The sequence below is a fragment of the Vombatus ursinus genome, unplaced genomic scaffold, assembly GCF_900497805.2.
Source record: "Vombatus ursinus unplaced genomic scaffold, bare-nosed wombat genome assembly UNPS02014808.1, whole genome shotgun sequence".
NCBI classification, from domain to species: domain Eukaryota; kingdom Metazoa; phylum Chordata; class Mammalia; order Diprotodontia; family Vombatidae; genus Vombatus; species Vombatus ursinus.
Window position 1 is genome coordinate 2,417,499 of NW_020954586.1, and position 24,344 is coordinate 2,441,842.

Here is a 24,344-nt window from a genome sequence, read left to right on the forward strand (position 1 = left end):
TGAAATCTCAGGTGCAGTCCCCATCACTATTGGCCACATTTAGGGAACTAGGTAGTGCTTAAAATAATGCCAACCTGCAACCTGAAACAAAAACTCATCTATTTTAAGCCCAATATTCTTTCATTAGGGGCAGCTAGATGGAGCAGTGGATGGAGCACCAGGCCTGAAGTCAGGAGCACTCATTTTTCTGAGTTCAAATCTGGCCTTAGACACTTACTAACTGGGTGACCCTGGGCAAGTCACTTTACCCTGTTTGCCTCAGTTTCCTCACCTGTAAAATGAGCTGGAGAAGGAAATGGCAAATCACTCCAGTATCTTTGCCAAGAAAACCCCAAATGTGGTCATGGAGAGTCATACACAACTGAAAAATGACTGAAAACAACAAAATTCTTCCATTTAGGATTCTTCTTAATGGCTAGGATGGGGTGGGTTTTGAGAACAGCCTCAATGATGGCTTCTGAGTCTATCAACCAAGATGGCGGCCAACCCAGTGTGGTGAGGCACAAGGTGTGCAGTGACAAAGCTGGGACTTCTAACCCCAAGCTCAGGGCTTCCCTCACTATACGGACTCCTGGGCAAGTCTCTTCCCCTCCCTGGGCCTCAGTTTCCCCTCTGTAGAATGAGGTTGGCCTCAGTGACCTCTGAGGTCTCTTCCAGCTGGAGATCTGTGATCCAAAGACACCATGACTCGATCATCCCTTTTGTCCTTGACCTAGAATCCATACATTGGTATGACTCTCACACCCTGACCACCCCAGACTAGGATGTGGCAGGGAGGAAGCTAGAAAAGAAAGGAAGAATGTGTAACTGCAGATGTGGTCACCTGCCCAAGAGCTAATGTGGTAGGTGTGGATAAGGCTCCAACTCCAAGATTAATAAAAAATATATTGGAGAAGACTCTTGAAGGTCTTTGAGGAGTTTTAACCAAGGCACTAAGAAAGACAAAGAGTCGGGCTCCATGAGTAGAAGGCAACGCCCAGTGTTCCACTCTCCTCGACTCACTTGGGCTCTCTCTCATTGTCCTGGTGACTCACTGAGACCAAAGGGCAGAGAATGGGCTGGTTTGGTGGGACTTTCTGTACCAGAGAAGTCACAGGGTGAGACCGTGGCCCTGTCCTCTCTCCTGGAAGGACTGTGATGCAAACCTGTGGTTCAGGTCTGGGAGCCATATTTTAGGAAGGGCATTGATTGTCAAAAGGGAAGGGAAGAAGCATTTATTAAGTACCTACTATGTACTGGGCACTGTGCTAAGCACTTCACAGATATCTCATTTGACACTCACAATGGCCCTAGGAAGTAGGTGCTATTATTATCCTCATTTTATAGGTGAAGAAACTGAGGCACACACAAGTTAAATGACTGGCTCAGAGTCCCACAGCTGGCAAGTGTCTGAGGCTGAGCTAGAACTCAGATCTTTCTGACTCCAGGCCTTGCGCTCTATCCACTTCTCCACCTGGCTGCAAGATGTCCAGAAGAGAGTGGTCAGGAGGGGGGATGATGAGGGCACTCAATGCCCTGCCACACAAGGATATGGGCACACCCTTTGACTCAGAGATAGCAAGAGAGAACCATGAGGGGAACCCCAGATATGGGCAAAAGTCAAGTTCCAATACATCTGAAGGGGGTTGTTTTATTTTGTTTCAAGAGGGGAGAGGATCATGGATTTAGAAAGAGCCAAAGAAGCCCGTAATTCCAACCTCCTCATTTGACGGTTGAGAGAACTGAGCTCCCTAAAGGCCCAAAGGCGAATGGCAGAATCAGCATTTGAACTCAGGTCCTCTGACTCCCGTCTTTTCTCTCTTCACCTGTTTATAGCACACTCTCCTCAGAACAGCCCCATGAGAGATGGCATGATGCTCTCACTCCCTCTCTCCTATGCCACTGAGGAGAGACACAGACCAGCCGGCCTCACCACCCTTCTGGTAGCATTGGGAAATACTCATTTAGTTATTATCCCTTGAGCTGGCAAGGCCCTCATCCTGTCTGACTCTTCATGACCCCTTTTGCAGAGATACTGGAGTGGTCTGCCATTTCCTCCTCTAACTCATTTTACAGATGAAGAAACTGAGGCAAACAGGGTGAAGTGACTTGCCCAGGGTCACACAGCTAGTAAATGTCTGAGGCCAGATTTGAAGTCAGGTTTCCTCACTCCAGGCCTAGCTTTGTCCACTGTGCCACCTAGCTGACCAACTGCTGGCCTAACTGATAAATTGATACTGGTTAGATCACTGTAGCTCAGTTTACCTTAACAGAAGCATACACACCATAGATAGAAGTGCAGGGTGAGCAGGGCATTGAGGAAATCTTAGACCCTGTCTCTGAAGCTCAGCTGAAGGAAGGGAGGGGGCTACATAGCCGGCTTCTCCCCTCAGCCATGCCCAAAGGAAGCGCTCCCCTGCACAGCGTTGAAGGTCTGTTGGCAAAGGGCCTGTTCTTCTGGGCTCCCGTTTAGGAAGTTCACTCTGTCCTTTAAAGCCATAACCGAGTTAATCATTGCTATGGAAAGAATGTCAGGCTAGCACGGCCCGACACGAGGACAGTGGCATGGGACACATTCTGGCCTTGCTGGACCATCCTTCTTTGGGCGTCGTTTGGTGCCAACACCAAAGCGCGTGGCCTGGCCACCGGCCAATTGGGAAGGAAGTCAGGGGTGATGGATTTAGACTTTTACAGTTGGGGTTCAGAGTGAAGTCATCTCGCTTGTTCAATCTGAGACAAACAGACTCCACTGACCATGTTTGGCACATTATTAGAACTGATTTCTATATTTATCCAAAAAAGAATAGCACGGCTGAGTGGAGCTGGTGTTGCTTCCAGAAGTCCTGAGTCCATCCTGAGAGGACAGGCCTAGAAACTCTGTGTGTGTGTGTGTGTGTGTGTGTGTGTGTGTGTGTGTGTGTGTGTATGTGTGTGTGTAGCCAGGCCACAGAGAAGGGGCCAAGCTTGCCTAGGCTTTTAAGCAACCATCCCCATAGCTCGTCCCTACATATATATACATATATGTATGTATGTTTGTATGTATGTATGTATGTACGTGTGTGTGTGTGTGTGTGTGTGTATACATCCAGCAGTTATGGGGTGAAGACAGAGAATCAGACAGTAATCTAAGCCTTTACCCTGATATGTTTTAACTCACACAAGAGGAAGCATGGGCAGGTACATAGATAAGTAGGTGGATAGATAGAAAATGGATCCAGACCTTACTATGTACAAGACACTGTGCTGAATGCCAGGGCTAGTGGGCCAGCAGCCCTGTTCATGACTTTGAGGGATTTCCATTCTAATGGGAAGATAATATAGGAAGGGGCACTAGAAAGTGGAGGGGAAGGTATCAGTTCAGGCACAATGCCACTGAAGAAGAGAAGAGAGTCAAGGGGATACTGAGGCATGGCTCAGGTCCTTTCCAAAATGGCAGCCCCATCAATGGGGAGAAGAGAATCCTATATCACAGGTTTCTGAGAGTGGCAATGTGGCAAGAGAGGAGAGGGAGGTGGAATCAGGAGAGATTTGAGGTAAAGGTGAGGCTAAGGATTTGTTACAAGAAATCCAGGCGGTTACTTTGACTTGGGTGAGCCAGGCTGCTAGCTACAGTAGGAGGAGGAAGTGGGGGTCAACATTGGCTGTCTAGGGTGCCTAGGTATTCAGGGTCAGCACCTCTGGTGCGAGGGTTTGCTGAGCCCTTTTCAGAAAGGGGGGATGCTCATGCTCTCACCATCTGGTGGATTTTTACCTCTTGTCACATGGGAGACACAAGACATTGACTAACATGGAATACAAGTGTGCTATACGGAAGTTTCCAGAAAAGTCATTCTCCTCCAGGCTCCGCCCTTTCTGACCCATTCTCCACACTGCCGCCAAACTGATATTCCTAAAGTCTGACCATTATTTTCCTTCTCAACAAGTTTCAGTGACTTTCTTTGCCTGTGGGATAAAATACTAACACTTGTTTGGCATTTAAAGTCCTTCATTCTGGCCCCGATACACCTTTCCACACTTAGAGTACATCACTTCCCCTCACACACTCAACACTGAAGCCAGACTGACCTGTTTGCTATTTCCCATGAACAATATTAAATCTCCTACCTCCATGCTTTTGCACAGGGTCTCTCCTGTGCTAGGAATGTTCTCCTTTCTCACGTCTGGGATGTAGAACTCTGAGCTCCCTTCAAGGCTCAGCTGAAGTGCCACAGCCTTCATGAGGCTTTTTCTGGTTCCCCATCTAGCCTAACCCTTTAATTTTGCAAATGAAGAAACTGGGGTCCAAAAGAGGCTAAGTGACTGGGCCAAAGTCACACAGGCAAGCAGCCCATGGAAGTTCTGATGATCCACACTGGTTAGTACAGATAGGGCTTTGTACACAGCAAGCACTTGACAAATATTTGTTTAATGAATGGATGCATGGATAGCTGACAGATAGGTGCTTAGATAGGTACATCCTTTCCTTGAGCTTTTCATCTCAAACTTGCCAGGTCCCCTGATGGAACTGCGTCTGGTAAAGCAGGCAGGAAAGCCCTGCCCTGGGATGGCTATTGCCTCTGGCATCATGGCAGAATTGTGTGTGATAAAGACTGGGGGAGATCAACTGATTTCCCCACACAAAAGGAACATGTATGGCCCAATGTCCAGGTCCCGTCACTTTGAATGAATGAATGAATGAATGAAAGAAAAGGCATTTATTAATGCTTCTTATGTTCTAGACACTGAACTAAGCCCCGTGGCTAAGCACGGAGACCAAAGTGAAGACAATCCTTGCCCTCAAGGAGCTCATATTCTAATAGAGGAGAAGGGTACCTTGATTGGAAAGTTCTAGTGATGGTGAATGGAGAAGCAGAAGGGAAGGAGATAGACGCAACCTTTCCTGCAGCAGGATTGACTTGGTTATGGATTGAGCTGCAAAGGGGTGAGGGGAGCATACTGAGGGTACTGGTTAGAAGAAGCCTGGTGAATAAGTGAAACACGTCTACAGCTGGCCCATTGCATGGGTCACTCACCCAGCAGGACAGCAGGGGCCCCAGGAAGCCCCTTGTCTAGGAGTAGGGAGATGACAATCAGGGGATCCGAAGATCCTCGATTTAGAATGAAAAGGATCAGTAGGGGTCAGCCCAAAGAGGTCATGTCTGGCCCATGGTGATGTGGAGCAGGACCAGCGCAGGCCGTGTGATTCCAGATTCTGTGGTGTTTTTGTTTTGTTTTGTTTTTGGTAGACCTGTCAAAAAATGGAATGGGCCTCCTCATGAGGTACTTGGTTTCCAAACAAGAAATAGAAAGGATCTCAGGAAGTAAGATGGATAATTTTGATTATACCAAATGAAGAAGGTTTTGCACAAACAAAACTAATGCAGCCAAAATTAGAAGGAAAACAGGAAACTGAGCGGGGAAATTTATAGCAAGTTTTTCTCATGAATGTATCACTTCTCAAATATATAGGAAGTTGAATGAAATTTATGAAAATATAAGCCATTCCAAATTGTCAAAGGATATGAACAGGCAGTTTTCAGAAGATAAAATCATAACTATCAATAGTCACATGAAAAATCTTAGAGCGTTAGAGAAATGCAAATTAAATTATTAGAGAAATGCAAATTAAAACAACTCTGAGGTACCACCTTCACACCTATCACAATGGCTAACATAACAGAAAAGGAAAATGACAACTGTTGGAGGACATGTGGAAAAATTGGGACACTAATACACTGTTGGTGGAGCTGTGAACGGATCCAACTATTCTGGAGAGCAATTTGGAACCACACCCAAATTGCTCTTCAACTGTGCATACCCCTTGACTCAGCAATACGAGGTCTGTATCCCAAAGAGATCACAGGAAAAGGAAAAGGATCTAAATGTAAAAAAAAAAAAATTACATCAGTTTTTTTTGTGGTGACAAAATATTGGAAACTGAGGGGATTGCCCACCAGTTGGGGACTGGCTGAACAAGTTGGGGTATACAATTGTGGTGGCATTCTGTTGTGCTATGACTACATAGGTATAATCAATATGGGAGAGGTAAGAGGGAGGAGAGAATTTGTAAGTAAAAAATTTTTTAAATGAATGTTAGAATTTTTAACATAGAAATGGAAAATATTTCATCAAAATAAAATTTTTAAGAAAAGAAGTACTTGGTTCCCCCTCACTGGCATTGTTTGATAGAAACTGGATGACCATTCATTGGGGATGATGTAAAGGGCAGTCACCTATCATGTTGGCAGTAAGATGAGGGGCCTCTTAGGTTTCTGTGACTGGAGAATCTGTGTGATTCCACATTTTTCTGATCGATCCCCATGATCCTCCTAAAATCATCCTGATTTCTCTCCTGAGAACAAAGATCCAAATGAGCCCAGAGCTAGAAAAAAGAATAAAAACGAAAAAAAATCATGGTGTTCAACTGAAAAACTCCCCCAAAACCTATCCAAGCAAGTCACTGAATGCTGATAAAGGGGCACAGACATTGATCACAATGACATCGTACAGAGGTGTAACTGATGTAAATCTCTTGACACAAGGAAGGCAGCAATGGAGCCTGAAACCCAGGCTTGTGAGCAGACACTTCCTGCTCTCCAAGCCAAGGCCAACACCGGCTCCAAACATAAATTTGTCTATAGCATTTGGTAGAGGGGGATGGGTAACTAGGAACAGTGAGAAGCAGCAGAGGATAAACCTGGTGCTTTGTGCATTAGTAAGTACTTAATAAGTGCTGGTGAAATGTAATTTAAGGCAGTTGGGCGTAGTGGAAAGAACGTTGGAGTCTGAGGCCCGGGTTCAAATTCTATCTTTTGGAGAGTGTTGTAGTGTAATGTAGTGTATAAATGGCTCAATTTGGGATCAGGAAGTCCTGAGTTCAAATCCTACCTCTGACACTTACTAGGTGTGTGACCCTGGGCAAATCATTTACCCACTCTGTGCCTCGGTTTCCTCATCTGTAAAATGGGGTGTGGACTCAGTCGTCTTCAAGGTCTCTTCAGACTCTGAGGTTCTATTTGTCAGAGAGTTGATGAAAAATGTTGGCATTCCCCTAGCCATCTCCCCTTCTGGCGGTGTCTCCCAGCCCCGCTCTGTGAGGACAGCAGAGAGGCCTCTGAGAGGAATAACCCTGGGGATCCTGTTAAACCAGTTTCTTCTCTTTTGGGATTGTTTGGAACCTGAAATCGATCCCAGAGTGGAATGTTCCTTTCCACAGGGGAGCTTCAGAGGCAGTCATGGGGCAGACCATGGCGCCCTTCTGTACTGCCAACCTTTGGGTCTGGCCCTTCTGCACCATATTGGGTGATTTGGTTACAAATGGGGTCCAGAAGAGCAGAAGTCCCGGGTTCTGGCTCCACCCAGCTGGGTGAACCTGGCGAGTCACTTAATCACTCCTTAACCCAGTCAACCCTCTCAGGCAGGGGTTCTTAACCTGGGCCCCTGAATTCAGATGGGCAAAAAATCCATCTTTATTTCCTAGAACTTAAATTTAGCACTTCCTTCAATTATTTAAACAACACCAACCCAACACCATGGTTCTGAGAAGGCATCTGTAGGCTTCACCAGACTCAAAGGAATCCATAAAATTACAAATTACAACGCCAATCTGTGGTCACTTTTGCTTTGGTTTCCCTCTCACACATCCACGTTTGTCCAGGCGAAAGATAGTCCTGAGTTATGCATGAGATGCCAATGTCCTGCTGTTGACTGGGCAGTTGGCTAGAGATGCTGGCCACCTTCCCTGTGGCTACTTCCTATTTGGACAAAGACAGGCTTTGGACAGCCCAGAAGGAGACTTGGACAAGGGTGGAGGCCCTTCCCAGAGGCAGTGGCCCTCCCAGCCAGGCAGGGGCCAAGGCCCAGAAAGAGACTTTTTCCATTGGCTTAGATGCTGTTGACAAAAAGAGTATAAAGGAAAAGAAAGGTCAGCTTATGTCTCCTTGGAAAAGGAATAGAACTCTGGGCAGGAAACTGAATTCCACTCGGAAGTAGATGAGCTCCTCACCTTCTGCCCCCAGTGCATCTGGAGGAGGGCTTCCCAAGACATCTACCCATAAAGGCTTTGCTTCTTGGCTGCGCCCGATTGGAGAGCCCCTGGAGACAAGGCCTAGATTCTGTCAGACTGGATGGGACAGAGCCATTGACAGGGATTTCAAGTGGCCTGAATTTGTTTTTCTTTGGGAGATGGGTTCATAATCTTCATAGAAACCACCAAGGAATCTTTCCCCCTGTGCTAATCAACTAATCCACAAGTATTTATTAAGCATGTTTCAGGCACTGTGCTGGGTCCTGGGGACACAAGTACAGTTCCCACTTGCAAAAAGCTTGCAGTCTTTTAAAAATGTATGTATTTTATTTACTTTGTTAAGCATTTCTCAATTGCCTGTAAAAAAAATTTTAACACTCATTTAAAAAAATTCTCTCAATTCTGTCCTTCCTGCTGCCCCTCCCCCATCCCTTATGAAGGCAAGAAATATATCAATTACACATGTGAAGTCATGCAAAACATATTTCCATGTTAGCCATGTTACAAAAGAACACATACACACAAAACCAAGAAAATTACCCAAGGTCACACAGTCAGTAAGCAGGCAGAGGTGTAGGATTTGAATCAGGTCCTCTGACTCCAGAGCAAGTGTGTTCTTTCTGCTATATCACACCACCTTAATTCAACAGGTAGTAAGGCATACGGCACCCCACTGTCCATTGCACTTCCTTACCCCTTGCATGTACACACAATTGGCACTAAATATTCATTTATTTGTATTTAATCTCTTTTTATCCAGACCATCCCCTCTGCTCCCATTAGAATGAAGAGCTTTGAAAAGGGGAAAGAACCTGTTTGTACAAAACTATTTAATTGAAGTGCACAAAAGTCTGCTTCAATCTGCATTCAGAGTTCATCTGCTCTCTCTCCGGAGATGCAGAACATTTTTTATCATGGGTCCTTTGGCATTTAACAGCTCTGTCAAGTTCAGCCCACAGACCGTAAGGATCTTATTAATGGTGCCTGGGCACCAGCGAGCCAGCAAGCACTGGCCCTGGTCGTTTGGTGACTCCCCAGGGCATTGGATGGAAAAGGATGAAAGCTGGGAGATGCAATGAGAGTGTACAGCTTGAGAGAAAGCAGAGCAGGGGAGGCAAAAACGTCCCCTGGGCCAACCTTGTCTTACTTCCTGACCCAGGATGGTGAAGGTCGGCTCCCAGGCATCTAATTAAAATACTCCTGGGAGGCTTTCTAATAGCATTTGCCTAAAGCTAGACCCAGCCTGGAAAGCAGAGGTCTGGGACTCAGGAATTCCTGCACTCTTCCCTGTTGTAAAACCTCACATTACAGACTTTGGCTGTGTTTTGGTGGCAGCTCAGAAGAACCTCAGATCCTCTTGGGGCTTGGACTAAGGTTCCTCGGGGCTGAATCTGTTGCCTTTTTGCATTTGTATGCCCAGAGCCTATCTCTGTGCCTAGCACATGGTAGGCAATTAATTGTTGATTGATTGATTGGTTGGTTGATCTAGAACTGGAAGGACTCCCTCTAACTCCTCCATTCTACAGATGAGATAACTGAGGCCCAGAGAGGTGAAATTACTTGACCAGTGGTACACAGGAAGTGGCAAAGCCAGGATTCAAAATGAGGGAATGTGTTGACCCACATTCTTATGTCCTTTGGCTCCAAATTGAGCTCTCCTTCCATCTCAGTTCCCTGACTCCCACTGTAGTCTAAGCTAATTATGCTCTGGGCCGCCATTTTTGGACTAAATGATTTTAGGGGTGCCTTTCCGCTCTAGAACTATGACCCCCTATGTAGGCCTACTCTCTGAACTTGTACTCCCAGTCAAGGGTTAGTACCCCAGAAGGTTTATTGACTCCTACTCTTGGGATTCTATGGGGGCTATATTTCTAACTCTCTAGCTCTTGAGCCCCCACTAGTGTGCTTCCATTAGTAATCAGCCTGTAGACCTAAGTGGTTTTTAGTGAAACCATTTACTAAGATGATATAATAAAAATAGCTGGTACAAAAGATCATCTACCTTCCCCCAATGCTATGGCTATTCTTCACGATTATATACAGCATCCATGGGAAGAAGGCTCAAACTTGAAGTAAAATGATAGTTAGGCACGTGTGTGTGTAGAATACACATATAACAAAGGGTAATTCACAACATCTGGTGCCTCAGAACCCATAAATGGTCTTTCTTCATAGAATCCCTACATAGTTCCCTGGGGGAAAGTATTTCCAGTACTCTCTGCCATAAGGAGTCAGGCACAGCTCCCAGGACATTTGTATCTATTGGGACACACAAAATCACCACCACCCCCCCAGACGCGTCCACCATGGGATACTTGTTTGCCTAAGATCAGGAAAAGAACAAATGCAAACGAGGCCAAGGAGGCCATGTGCTCATAGCCATGTGGCGGCTGAGTGGGAGTCAGGGCAGCTGCCCCCTCCCCTACCCGACTCTCAGGACCATCTCTGAGTGTTTCTCATGCTTCACATCCAGGGAAAAAAAAGAGGAGGTGGACAAGCAAGTCCCCTCATTTGTATATTGACCGAGTTCTGTCTCAGTTGCCAATCAGGAGACAGTGCAGGCTCCTAAAAATGGCCAGAAGTGGGCCATGTGGTCGTTTGGAAGCAGGTGGAGAATATATGAGCATACTTGGAAGAACCCACCAGGACGGGCAAATCTGAGCATACCCCATGCCCCCTGTTACACATACATGGGGCTTTCCCGTTGCAAAGGACATGACATTTAGAAATCCAGTTGTACCTTTGCCTTTTGGGAGGCAGTGATCCCTCAGTATCCTTGGCCCCCACCTCCTGATTTTCCCCCTCCCTTTCCATCTGAGATACACCTATGATAAAAGGTCTGTTGTTTTCAGTTACTGTTGACTGGTTTGCTTCTTCTGCAGAGATGCCTGAGTCCCCACCCCACCAAATAGCTGCAATGTGCAATATTATTCTTAGGAATAAAGTTTTCCCCACAAGAGAGTTCCTATTGGGATCTCCATGGCAGTTGCTCATTTTGTCGACTGGGAATTGGGACAATATCGCTTCATTGCCTCTAATCTGAGTCTTCTCTAAGTGATTCTGGAGAGGGGGAAAGGCAGCCTTGCAAGCAGCTGTGACATCTCAATGTGTTCATGTTAATGCCTTTGAGCCGAAAGGAGAAGGTGCCACATCTAGACAATCAGGTTGATGTCCTCACTGATGGCCCGGAATTCTTTTTGCCTTTGACTTTTTATTGAATAGATTGGATCAAATGAGACAGAATTTGTAAATGCTCAGCACAGTATGTGGCATGTAGTAGGTGCTTAATAAATGCTTCTTGTCCTCCTCCTCCCCATTGGATGTCCCAGCTGGGTTAGCCTTAGAGTCTATATTATTTACAGAGAAGGATATTAAGGTTATTAAGATATTAAGAGAGGTTAAGTAAATTCTCCCAAGGTCACACAGATAGTCAGTGACTGGTTGAGGATTAGAATCCAGATCATGGAATTTTAGAAATGGAAAGAACATTAGAGACCATCAGGTTCAGCCTTTTGCTTCACAAGTAGGAAAACTGAGGCTCAGAAGGGCCCAACTCTCTGTTCAACATTATAAAGTAGCCATTGGTAGGGCCAAGATTTGAACCCAGGTCTTCTGCCTCCAAATCCCCTGCATTCTGGCAGACTTTTTCTTTTTCTTTTATGTTTCAAAATAATTTACATGCTGAGCAGGCTAGTGAGAGGTGCTAACCTGTGAAAAACCAGCTATTTCCTAAGGAAACCCAGGTGAAGGAGCCGCTGAGGGAGCAGAGATGGGGCAGGTGCATCAGGGTCTGGGGAAGACCAAGAAGTCTTTGGGAATGATGGGAAATTCCTCAAGGGATGGGACAATGACCTGCCTATATTTACGGGACTTTGGAAGCAAACATGAGTCTGCCCTGGGGACCTGAAAGCCAGGAGTTTTCTTGAATCATTTATAGTTTCTCAAACCTGGTTACCAGTAAAGGGATCATCCCTCCACAGGATCAAAGTTTGCTGAGACTTTTCATTCAAATTTAAAGGAGAGTGCTGGGGATGATATAGGGAACCTAAGACCCGAGGATTCAGAGCTGGACACGAGCTCAGAAATTACCTCATCCAAGCCTCCCATGGCACAGACAGGAAAAAATGAGATGCAAAGAAGGGAAGAGACATGTCCAAGTTCACAGAGGTAACAAGTGACAGAACCAGGGTTCTAAGCTAGGTCTAAAAGGGAGAGAAGGAGAAGATCTCTCCCAGAATTTAAAACACAACATAGAAATAAAGGCAGCCTGGTCTTGTGGCTGGAGAGCAGGTGCTGGAGTCAGGAACACCTGAGTTTGACTTTTATTGCACAACCCCAGGAAATCCTCAATGACCAGGAGCCTGGCACTTGAGTCAGGGGACCCAAGTTCAAGTCTCACCCCTGAAAATATTATTCATGTGACCTTTTGTAAGCCATTTAATTTCTATAAACCTCAGTTTCCTAATCTGTAAAATGAAGGAGTTGGACCCTCAGGTGACCTCTGAGACTCCTTCCAGCTCTACATCTATAACCCTACGATTACATCGTAGACAAGAGGTTGATTCCAATCAATATAAGGGCTTTGCACTCTAGGAATTCCTTAGCTAGAGGCTCGGTCCAAATCTCTCTCTCTCTTTCTGCCTCTGTCTCTGTCTCTCTCTCCTTCTCTTGCTCCCTTCTCTCTCATTCTTTCTATCATTTTGCCTCTCATTCTTCTCTCTCTCTCCTTTCTCTCCCTCTCATTCTCTCTTTCTCCCCTTCTATCTCTCTCCTTCTCTCTCCTCTTTCTCTTCTCTCTCTCCCTCCCTCTTCCCTCTCTCTCTTTTTCCCCCTCTCTCCTCTTTTTCTCCTCTCTCTCTCTCTCTCTTCTCCATATATAGATAGTGATATATGCATATTTGCACACCTTCACACAAATGAGAGACTGAGGCAGAACACGTAATGGGTAGAGAGGTGGTTTTGAAGGATTCAAGTTTTTCCTCTGACACAAACTGATTGTGTGACCCTGGGCAAGTTACTAAACTTTTCTCCTGCCTTAGGCTGCTCCCTAAGACTGTCATTTGCAGAGAGGATGCCAACCTGCATTGATAGAGGGAGTTTCCTCACCTGGGAGTCCTTATGCCCAATGGTCCCCTATCTCTAACGGAAGGAAGAGAATCCTTGTGAAAGGCAGAGAGCAGGAGGGAGAATCTTCCAGGCACCTGAGGAACTCTGCCAAAAATGTACAGTGGCAGGAGGAGGAGGCATGTCAAGTCCAGACAACAGCTTGCAGCTGTCTTAAAATATTTGAAATATCTGAAGGACTGTCAGTAAGAACCGCAATTGGACTGATTCTGCGTGGCTCCAGAAGTCATGGAGAAGCAGGATTTTGCTGCCTGACACAGGGAAAAACTTTCCCAAAGATTAGAGTTGTCCTCTGGTGGAGTGGGCTGCCCGAGGAGGTAGTGAGCTCCCAGTCACTCAAGGTAGCCAAGCAGAGGCTAGATAATGACTTGTTGAGGGGCTATTGTAAGGGGATCCAGGGCAGGGACAGGTCAGATGAGGAGGCCTCTGAGGGGCTGCTCAGTTTTGACATTCTGTGACTAGATGTGGAGAAGAGGCAGGATGAGGAAAACCAGAACGGTGAGAAGCAGATCCACAATATCTTCTGGGACTCCCAGAGGGCTCCTCGGCAAGTTCTTCTAAATGGAAGCCAGAAACGTTCCCTCCTCCCTTTGAAAGGGACAGAGCTGTGGCGATCAGGGCTGCTGGGCTCTCCCTCATCGCCCCCATCTACAGTTGACACTGAACTAGTCCATTCCAGGGGGATGTCACAGAGGCAGGATAGCCAGGATGTTCCCTGATTCCCATAAAAAATTATTAGGCTGTGTCCCAGAATGGCAACGTGTTCTCTCCTCCCTCTGCCTCCAAGAATGCTGATCTTCTTCAGCTCTGAAGCACCCCCTCCCCCTCCAGCTTTTGGTCCCCCCACCAAATTACTGTGTTTTCCCTGTCTTTCCACCTTGCTATGGGGCCATGTTGTCTCTCCTCATAAAATGGAAGCTCCTTGAGGGCAGGGATTGTATCATTCTTGTCTCTGCATCCACAGCACCAAGCCTGGTGCCAGGCACACAGTAGGTGCTTAATCAATGCTTTTTGGTTGATTGCCTTCTTGAATGTCTTTCAGCTTTACATCAGCCCAGCTCTGGGGATTCTGGGAGTCTCCCTGTTTCCCAGGATTGTTTTCCTGGCATCATTCTTCCCTTGCCTGATCCAGCCACGTTTCAAGGGTTCTCCAATATCAAGCTAAGGTTTAGCACACAACATCGGGTCTTTGATCTGGAGCTGGAAGGGAGTCAGGAAGACTCCTCTTTCTGAGTTCAAACCCAGCTTCAGACACTTACTGGCTGCGTGACCTGGGCAAGTCACTTCACCCTGTTTGCCTCAGTTTCCTCATCTATAAAATGAGCTGGAGAAGGAAATGGCAAACCACCCCAGTATCTCTGCCAAGAAAACCCCAAATGATGTCACAAAGAGTCAAACACAACGGAAAAAAAAATAAAAAACAACTGAGTAACGACTGAATGTATTCATACGGCATTGGCTGGTCGGTTGTCCTTGGTTCTGGACATCGCCAAGTTAGAGTCAAGTTACATTGTGTGTGACTGAGGCTGAGCAGACCAAGCTGAGCTCGGAAGGCTCTGCCACAGGTTGGGCACAAATGGTCCATGTGAACATCTGGCTTGGATTCTCTAGATTTGCCCAGCTTGCATTTCCTTCTAGCTGTTTCAATTCTGCTTTGCTCATAGAGCGCAGCACCTTCTCTGATGAGGGCAATCCATGCTGGGCAGTCCTGTGCCAGCATTGCCCATCACACAATCGATTCCAAAGTTCTTCTTGAGAGTGTCCTTGTGTCACTTCTGACCACCATATGGCATAAGAATGTGATGAATGGATTACACCAAACAGACCCAGAGTAGTTTGAATGGCCAAGCTGGAGGAGAGATAGGAAAATTTCCCTTCCTCCCTTCTGGGGGACTGTGGGTATAGATCACAGCATATCCTATCAGAGGCAGTTGATACACTAACTTTGATGAATAACTCCCTCCCCCCCACCTTAAGATTCTCAGCTTGGACTAAAGAGGAGAGGGGAACTTTTGGAAATGAAAGTGACCTAGAAACAATGGATTGGAGGGAAGAGGTGAGTGGTGGACTGTGGAAATCCTCCAAGCCAGGGTGTAGTGAGGCTCTGGGGGGTGGGAGGAGTGGAGGGGGTGGGCTCACCAGAGTACTGGAGCAGATGGGAGACATGTTGGGTTCTGGAGCTGAGCCGGTGACAGCCCTTACAATCTTCTCTTGGAGTATCAGGGGCTTTTACCTAGGTGGACCGAAGAAAGCTCAGGAGACAGCCCCTCCCAGAATGAGGGAAGGAGGTAGTGGGTGTCCGGGCCTGAATGAGTTTGTTTTTTGTTTTGTTTTATTTTGATCTCAAGATCATTGAGTGACTCGGAATCACTTTTCCGGTATCTGAGGTCCTGGTTTCCAATCCTGCCCTAGACACTTACTAATTGAGTGACCTCCGACAATCACCTTCACGTCCCTGGGCCTCACTTTCCTCATTTGTTAAATGTGATCCCGTGACTCGATGCTGTCTAAAGCCTGAGCCCTCCCCCTTCCCTCCCAGAGACCCTGACCACTTTACCCCACCCCCACACCAACTCCACATCCCCTTTAAGAAAGCCTCCGTAGCTTGCTGTATCCTCCGTTGCACTTCTCTGACCGTTAGGGCTGCTTCTGGCCTCTCTTCTGTCCTAAATGAGGCCATTTGATTCCATGGATGAATAAGTGCTTTTTTCCAACCTGTCATGCCCGTCCATTGCCTCATGACGAGGCCGGGCGGCTCCACCCTACTGCCAAAAATTCAATTAAGTGTGGTCAGCCCAAATTCTCCAGGCAGTGAGTCAGAGACTGGGCTCACCCACAGGCTCAGGGGGTGGCTGCTGGTTGGTGCAAGGCAGGGTGGGGCTAGGCATTGATTGTGATACCCAGGTGGCTTCTGCATGGGCCAGGCCAGGGAAACTCAGTGCCCAGAGCTCCAGGAAGACCAGCCTCAGACTCCTCCTGTCTGTGGGATCCTGGGCAAAACATCCATTTCAGTCGGATGAGCCTCGGTTTCTTCATCTGTAAAACGGGAATAACTTACAGCGCTTCCATCTTAGGGTGGCTGGGAGATATTTTGGATTAATCATCATGTAAGCCTCTATGAGCATCAGCATCGCATTAATGGGTGACCCAGTTGGCTTTCTTGCTGGTGTTACGGCTTATGAAGGATTCATGTATGTGTCTAGAACCGGAAAGGACCTCAAGGCCATAGCATCCAAACTCCCCATTTCACAGATGCAGCAAATGAGGCCGGAGGAGGCTGTGGATTGTCCATATCCTTGCCCAAGAATCAGATCAAAGATTTCTCCCACCATCTCCCATCTCCCAGTCTCTGCAAAGACTGTGTGCTCCATGCTTGTAATGCTCTCCTTCCTTATCTCCACTTCTTAGAGCCCTGCCCCCCTTCAGTTCCTGGGCCACCTCTGGGGGGGTCCTTCCTGATCATCCCATCCCCGCTCCAATTATGTGTGCGCCGGAAATTACTTTGTTCATATTTTGGTTTTGTTTATCTGTGTCTTTCTACCTAGTAGAATGTAAGCTCCTTGAGGGCAGGGGACTTTTCTTTCTCCTCAGTCTCTGGAGCGGCAGAGATGGCTGTGGCTCCATAGCCAGCACCTTTCCCACACCAGGACACTGTCTCCTTGTTTTCTTCCTAATAATTTGCTGAGAGTAACTTCTTTAAGGGAAGGAAGGATTTGAGGGGGTGGGCAGGTAGAAAGGAAAGATCACCTGGAACCATATGTATGGGAGGAGGGGAACTGAAATAAAGGAAACGGGGCAACCCGAGGAGATGGAGCAGTTGGTGTGGAAAGAGCCAAGGCCAAGAGGTGGGAGGGGAACCCAGCAAGGAAGGAGAAAAGAGACCAGAGAACTGTCTTGGCCCCCTTTGAAACTTTGCCTTGGGCCATCAGAGACCATCTTCCTTCTGCGGATGGGACAATAGACACAAGGAAGTTAGCAGAATTCCAAGTTGCGGCCACGAGCCAATGATAGAGCGGGGCCAGAAGGCCAGATCTCCTAATGCTCACCTGGTTCTGTTCTCCTTTATCAACACCACACTCTTGAAGGACCGTCACGAGCCACTAAAAACCCATGATCTATGCATACAAAGCCATCACTCTAAATGGAGAGCCATGCTGGTAAAGTGGTGACCGCTCTATTTTTTGTTCACTATGTTTTGTTGTTCAGTCATGTCTGACTCTCTGTGACCCCATTTGGGGTTATCTTGGTAAAGATGCTGGGTGGTTTGCCATTTCCTTCTCCAGCTCATTTTACAGATGAGGAAACTGAGGCAAACAGGGTGAAGTGACTTGCCCAGGGTCACACAGCTAGTAAGTGTCTGAGGTCCCTATTACCTCCAGAGTCGAATGTACATTCTTCTGTTGAGCATTTAAAGACCTTCACAACCTGGCTCCAGCCCAGCTGGAGCAATTCATCCGTCCATCAATCTCCCAATGCATTCTGCATTCCAGCCATACTGGCCTTCTAGCTGGTCCTCACACCCAACATGCCATCTCCAATGGTTCTCTGAGCCTGGAATGCACACCCTCCTCACCACGAATGCTCAAAATCGCTAGCTTCCTCCAACGCTCAGCTATGCACCACATTTAATGCTTTTCCTGATCCCAGAGACAAACCAGTGCCTCCTCCCCCCTCCCATTTACGGTGCCTTTATATTCTACATGCTTATACATGGACTTGGTCTTTCCTTGGTTGAATATAAGCTCCTCGAGGGGAGAGACATTTGTTTTTGTCTTTGTATCCTCAGCACTTAGCCTAACAGCTGGCACATTGCAGACCCTTGAGAAATCCCAGAATCATAGAATTTGGAGTCAGAAGGTGACTCAGCAGTCATCAAATCCAACCCACAATGTATAAAAGGAGTTCCCACTCTAACATAGGTCAGGCATGTTTTCTGTGTTACCCCAATGAGGGGGTTATCCTGGGTGACCTCCAAGATTCCCGCTAAACTTTGGACAAGCAGCCATGTGGTCCATCCTGTACACAAAAGGAATCTTTTTCAAAATCTAATGCTAGGTTATATTTATGTATAATTTTTGAAGGTTATGTTACAACCTATTATAATGTGGTTGAACTAGATGGTTGACAACTGCCATATGCCTGTTGGGAGATTGATGGATGGATGAATTGCTTCTGCTCTTACATCCTTGACTGACATTACAATAGATGGAATCTTATCTTACTGCAGATAGAGGATACCCCAAAGAGCTTGACCTCAGCACCACCCTGAGCACCATTCTGAGCTACCTCCAGCACACCCCAGCCTAGATATCACATAGCTCCTCTAGGGTTATGGTTTGTTTTACGGAGACGAAGTCTCTGAAATAGATCTTAGGAGCATATGATTCCCATTAGGGGCTCAGCAAAAGCTACAAGAATTTCTTTGAACACAAAGTCAGATAGCTGTCTGGAACCACGGACTTCAATTCTGCAGCAGACATGAGCAGTCAAAAGGACAGACTTAATCTTCTTCTGAGGGCCTTTGGGATGGCTATTTTTTTTTTTAAAGCAGCCATCAGAAGGGGTTAATGTTCTCTGGTTCTGAGTCGGGGCTAATCAGAGAGCCTCAAGCTAGGAGTCATTTTTCTGGTAGCCACCATGGGAGGCAGACCCCAGGCCCTAAAATTCTTTTCCCTTCTTTGGTATCTGAGTCATCCATGGTATTTGAGCTGTCAGAAAACATTTTGTATATGAAAGTTACTTGTACCTTATGCCTTTTAGAACAGGGCATGATTAAGCGGTAGCACATAAGTTTGAGTTATCAAATATTATCTGAAGCCACCTGACTCTCTGGGGCTAAACTGATTTTTTTCGCAACCTGAAATGACTGCCAGGATATACAGATTGCTCCACATTTTGCCCAGGAAGGATGTGGGTGTGACAGTGAGTAGAATGTTAATGTACATGTAAATATTGTTCTCTCTCCTGTTCTCAGGTAGCCCAATCTTCTGGAGTTCAAGGTGACTGACCTTTAGTTGTTCTGCTGCTGATCTTAACAACATGGAGACTAAGGAGGCGGAAGAGTTGGGACAATGCCAGGGGAAGACCACTGCTAGTGGTCTTTGGAAGGCCGGCGATGAGAGGACTCATCCTTCCTCTGATGAAGAGGAGGAATCAGACAATGCTGACCCTTTGACGGGAGGAAGAGAATCACCACGATGCCACATCCCTCTCCGAAGGAATTCCATATACTACAGTTCCATCAGGCACTGGAGTGGAAGAAAAAGTAGGAATCGCCTAGAAAAGAGCAGTGACCAGGCTCCAGGTCAGTACCAAGGCCAGTGGTTACTGTTGGGTAATGCTTGCTGAGATTTGGGGTCATTTGGAAGTTATGAGAAACGGAGGAAGGGTAGCGTGGGTGGTCTTGAAGATGAGGAGGCAATGGAAAGATACCAAGGACTTGGGTCCTAATCTTGGCTCCACCATTTACTTGGGCAAATCACTTCCTTAGGCCTCAGTTCCCTTATTTATAAAATGAGAAATTTTCACTACCCTTCTAGCTCTAAGTCTATAATCTCTGGGCCTTCCTGGGCCTCAGTTTCCCTCACTGTAAAACAAGAGGGTTGGACTAGATGTCTCTAGGGCTCCTTCAAGCTTTAAATTTGTAATCATTTATCTAGAGAAAGGGAAGACTGAAGCAGCTGTACAAACAATAGAGGTGTTTCCCAAAGGTGACTGAGTTATTTTAGGAGAAAGGATTTGTCAACTTAAGTACCATGTGACTCTCATGTCAGAGGATGTCCTGACCCAAAGGGCATAGGTGGCGCCCCTGAGGATTTCCTTCCCCTTTCTGCTCTCCATCCTCTCCCACAAAACCTGGGACAATATATGTTTTCCTGGTGTCCACAGTATATCAGTACTGACTCCCCATCTGACAGCTCACCATCCTAAGAAGAAAACTGTATTAAAGGGAAGAGCAAATGGGGCAGCTAGATGGCACAGTGGATAGAGCACTGGCCCTGGAGTCAGGAGGACCTGAGTTCAAATCCGGCCTCAGACATATAACACTTACTAGCTGTGTGACCTTGGGCAAGTCACTTAACCCCATTGTCTAGCCCCCCCACAAAAAAGGACATTCTTGAATGAGTGACCTTTGATCCCCAAAAGGCCAGAAAGTCCCGGGGTCCTTTGCAGTCCTGGGTACAAGAGTTCTCCTGGCGGAGGCCAGCTCCCCTCTGTCCAACCTTGGTGTGCTTGCCCCAAGCTGGGGGAATGGATGGAAGGGGGAGCTTTCTGGCTTCCATTCCTGACTTCCAGCTCACACAGAGCCAGGCAATCCTCCAGGTGCTCAGGTAAGATGAGGACAAGTCTCATCTTCTGTACTTTCTCCTTCCTAAAGGTCCTTCCCTTAACCCTTGGTTAGGTCATACCTGCTTGTCCCTTCTCTTCTCTCCCCGCCTTTGATCTCTCCTAGTGACCAGGCCCAGGCCGTCTGCTTGTTGCTAACAAGATTGATTTTCCTCCATTATTCCAACAGGATTGAGGGAGGAAAGGGCCAGCACCCCCAGCACCCACTATATTTATTTTTAAGTGAATGTGTTTTTTGTTGTGAACTTAATCACCAACAAACACAGAAGTTTCCATATACAAAGAACCAGAAAGGCAGATATAAGAAACCATGGATTTCTCTTGCTCTGTTTGTTTTTAAAGAAGCATAATGTGCATTATCTGTATGGAGATATAGAAGCTCTAATAGTTTAAAAGTGCACCAAGACTTTTAGGATACCCTGTAGATGTATGTCATAATAATAGCTAACATTTACAAAGTACCTACTATGTATCAGGCACTGTGCTAAGTGCTTTACAATTATGATCCCATTTGATCCTCACAACTACCCTTGGAGGTAGGGGGTCTTATAATCCCCATTTTATAGATGGGGAAACAGGCAAATAAAGGTTAGGGTCAGATAGCTCAGTCATTTCAGTTGTGTCTGACTCTTTATGACCCCATTTAGGGTTTTCTTGGTAGAGACACTAGAGTGGTTTGCCATTTCTTTCTCCAGCTCATTTTACAGATGAGGAAACTGGGGCAAACAGGGTAAAGGGACTCACCTAGGGTCACACAGCTAATAAGTGTCTGAGGCCAGATTAGAACTCAGGTCTTCTTGCCTCCACATTTGGCACTCTCTGCAGCTGCCCTAATATGTTATGTAGATAAATAAACAAAATTGTAACATAACTTCTGTATTTGCATTCCCTGCTGTATTTCTTGGGTTTCTTCTGCGTATTTTTGAAAAAAAAAAAGTTTCACTGATGCTTTTTTTTTTTTTGCATATCTATCACCCACCCACCCAAATATAAGCCTCCTTGGACAATTAGACTGTCCTGTTTTCTCATAGTGAGGGAGTGGGGCTGAGAGGTTTTTGTTGTGAGAAGGGAAGATGAGATATGGTGCTTGTTGGAAATGAGTAAGCACTGGGCCCCTTTGAAGGCATAGACCAGGGTTGGGGACTTTACAGCAGAAATGCCAGGATCCCACACCTTTTTCCTTTCAGTGCCCATGTGGGAAGGAATGCTAACTATGTACACTCTGAGGCTGGGAGTCTTGTGAGTATCAGTAGATAGAGCTCTTGACTCCAGAACCAGACAGCCTGAGTTCAGATCTTGTCTCTCTCACTTACTGCCGGTGTGACCTTGGGTCTCCCTTCCCTTCCTCTCTCTGGACCTCAGTTTCCTCCTTTAGAATGACCTCCAAGGTCTCGTCTAGATCCCTGATGCCATAAGTATTTTTTTCACATATGTCATAAGAGGGGTGGGTACCAATTGGATCTCAGGGCTGCCAAGGTCGCTTCCAATTCTTGGATTCAATGATTATTCCTGGGTGATCTCTGAGTTCCCTTTCAGGTCCCATGATCCCAATCAGCTTGAAAGCCATTTAAGTCTGGCTGCAGGGGTAGCGAGGCTGCCAGCCACTGCATTAGACCAAGAATACTGGCTGTATATTCTTAGCCAAAAAAGCAGGATCTGCCAAGCAGTTCTGTAGCCTGCCAAACACAGCTGCAAAGGGAGTTTCTTGGACCAGCTGCCCCTCGGGCCCCCAAATCCAATTCTACGGTTCTATGAAATTGGATCTGTTAGAAATGTCATCTCCACTTTGCCCCAAAGATAAACGTGTTGTCATTTATATGACCAGCCCTGCATGGACGTCTTTGTTAAATGAAGCTGCCCTACTTACACAAAGTGCTCTTGACTTTCATTTCTGGGAAATTGTTCCTTAAGCCTGGGCCCGTTTCTCTGCTGGGTACACTCTGCCCCAGCCTCAGAGATGAAGGGTCCTCCTCTGACTCTTAACCTACCTCCTCGGACACTGTTGGCAAGAGAGGAGATTGAAACCAGCTAATTGAAGAGCAAGCTACAGTAAGAGTTACTGAACTTTTAACAGGGTGAGGAGCTGAAAGGGACCAGAGGGACAATGTAGTCCAATGACCTCATTTCATTTCATTTTAAACATTTTACTGATGCTTTTTTGTTTTTATAACATAGTCATTTTTGAAGCTATTCCTTACCCCTCCCCCCACCTCTCCATGGGCACCGAACCTCTTTTCCTCCAAACAAAGGGAAAAACAGTTCAGCAAAACTGGTGGAAACATCAATCGCTGTCTGCCTCAGTTTTCGTGTCTGTAAAATGGATATAATAATAGTACCTAGCTCCCAGGGTTGTTGGGAGAATAAAATGATATAATGTTTGTAAAGTGCCCTATAAATACCTTCTCTTATCTGCCTGTACTGAAATGTTATGTACAGGCAGATAAGAAAAACTCAGAGCATTTTTTTAAAAAGTCTTTTTCTCTCCTTTGTGGGGCTTTCACAGAATTCCCCATAAAGGTGGAGTCCATTTCTGCTGGGATCTCTGTAAAGCTGTCTTTCCCTACTGGGTCTAGTTTGTCCTTAGCTCCTTGGTAAGGACACTGACATTGGCTGTTCCAGGGACATTACTAGGGTGCTGGTGGGAAATCCAAAATCTGTCAGATCTTTTGAAGTTTGTAAGGTCTTCCTCTGGTCAAGGCAGTAGGGTAATGGTAGAGTGGGAAAGAGGAGACAGGCTCTTATTCTCCCATCCTCCCCCTAAGTAATTCCATCTCAGAGCCTGGCTGGGACTGCTCCTTTCTCTAGGATGCCTTACACTCAGACGTTCAATTTCAACCTAACTTCTCCTTTTAACACAAACCCCACAGAATGTGACTTTTGCCTTTCAGCCAACCCCAATACACTTCATGCCCAGGAGCACTCTAGCTCATCCAAGGACCTCCACTCTTTCCCAGCTGATCAATAACCTTTCGCACCTAGTCCATTGCCTTTGATTGATAGATTAAATAGAGGTGTTCTTACACGACAAAGACATCACCATCTTGTTAGTTATTTTTAGTGAAGTACAATGATTGATTGAGTCAATTGGGAATTCCTGGCCCTCCATAATTATTGAGGTAAGGGAATGGAACACTCGTCTTACATAGATAATTAAAATTATTCTTAAAAAAGAAAAAAGAACCGGAAAGTGACACTCTATTAGATTTCTAGTTTTTCTTTTCCAAAAGTCTAAAAAAAAACCTGCTTTAGTGCTTGGGTAGGTTTTGATTTTTTTGGTGCAGGTTTGGAATAAAGAGGTGTCTGGGTCTAACATAGTCACTTTCTCCATTCTATTTGCATCCCCATAATCATACTGTGCTCATGAAAGATTGGAGACTCAAGTGCCTGGTCATGAAGTGTGTAACAAACTAAAGTTTATTCTCTTTTAGGGACAGGAGACAGGGATGTCCTCACTACCACCTACCATATGGAGTAGTGGATAGAATGCTGGACCTCAACTTAGAAAGGGCTGGGTTCACATCCTGCCTCTGATACCTAACTTACCCGGTTACCAAGGCAAACTGTTTAATCTCTCAGTCTTACTTTCTTTGTCTGTTAAATGGGCACAAATGCCAGCAATTATTATCTTTTGGCTTTCTCCTTCTAGACATATAAATGTTACTGCTCTAAGAGTACAGAGACTGTCTAGGAAAGGGGGCATTACATCTCTGACTTGGGGCCTTTGTTAAATGTGCTAGGTTCATGGGAAAACAGAAGATCTACGAAGGAGCCCCTGGGCTTGAATTTGTCTGGAAAGCCAGCCGGTCTCGCCCCTGCACATCGTGGGGAAAAGAGGTAGGTGAAGAAGTGAATTGTGAGCGCTATGGCCAGAATAGAGCACTGAGGGGAG

General features: G+C 46.2%; 1 protein-coding gene across 1 annotated transcript in view; it reads left to right on the forward strand.

Moving 5' to 3' along the window:
* NGEF (neuronal guanine nucleotide exchange factor) overlaps positions 1-24,344 on the forward strand; it is a 126,330-nt gene that overhangs the window by 12,618 nt on the left and 89,368 nt on the right. The window contains exons 2-3 of the mRNA XM_027875207.1: positions 19,083-19,412; positions 24,193-24,289. Of these exons, the coding sequence (XP_027731008.1) occupies positions 19,148-19,412; positions 24,193-24,289 (362 nt within the window). The 5' untranslated portion in view covers positions 19,083-19,147. The remainder of the gene's footprint in view (positions 1-19,082; positions 19,413-24,192; positions 24,290-24,344) is intronic.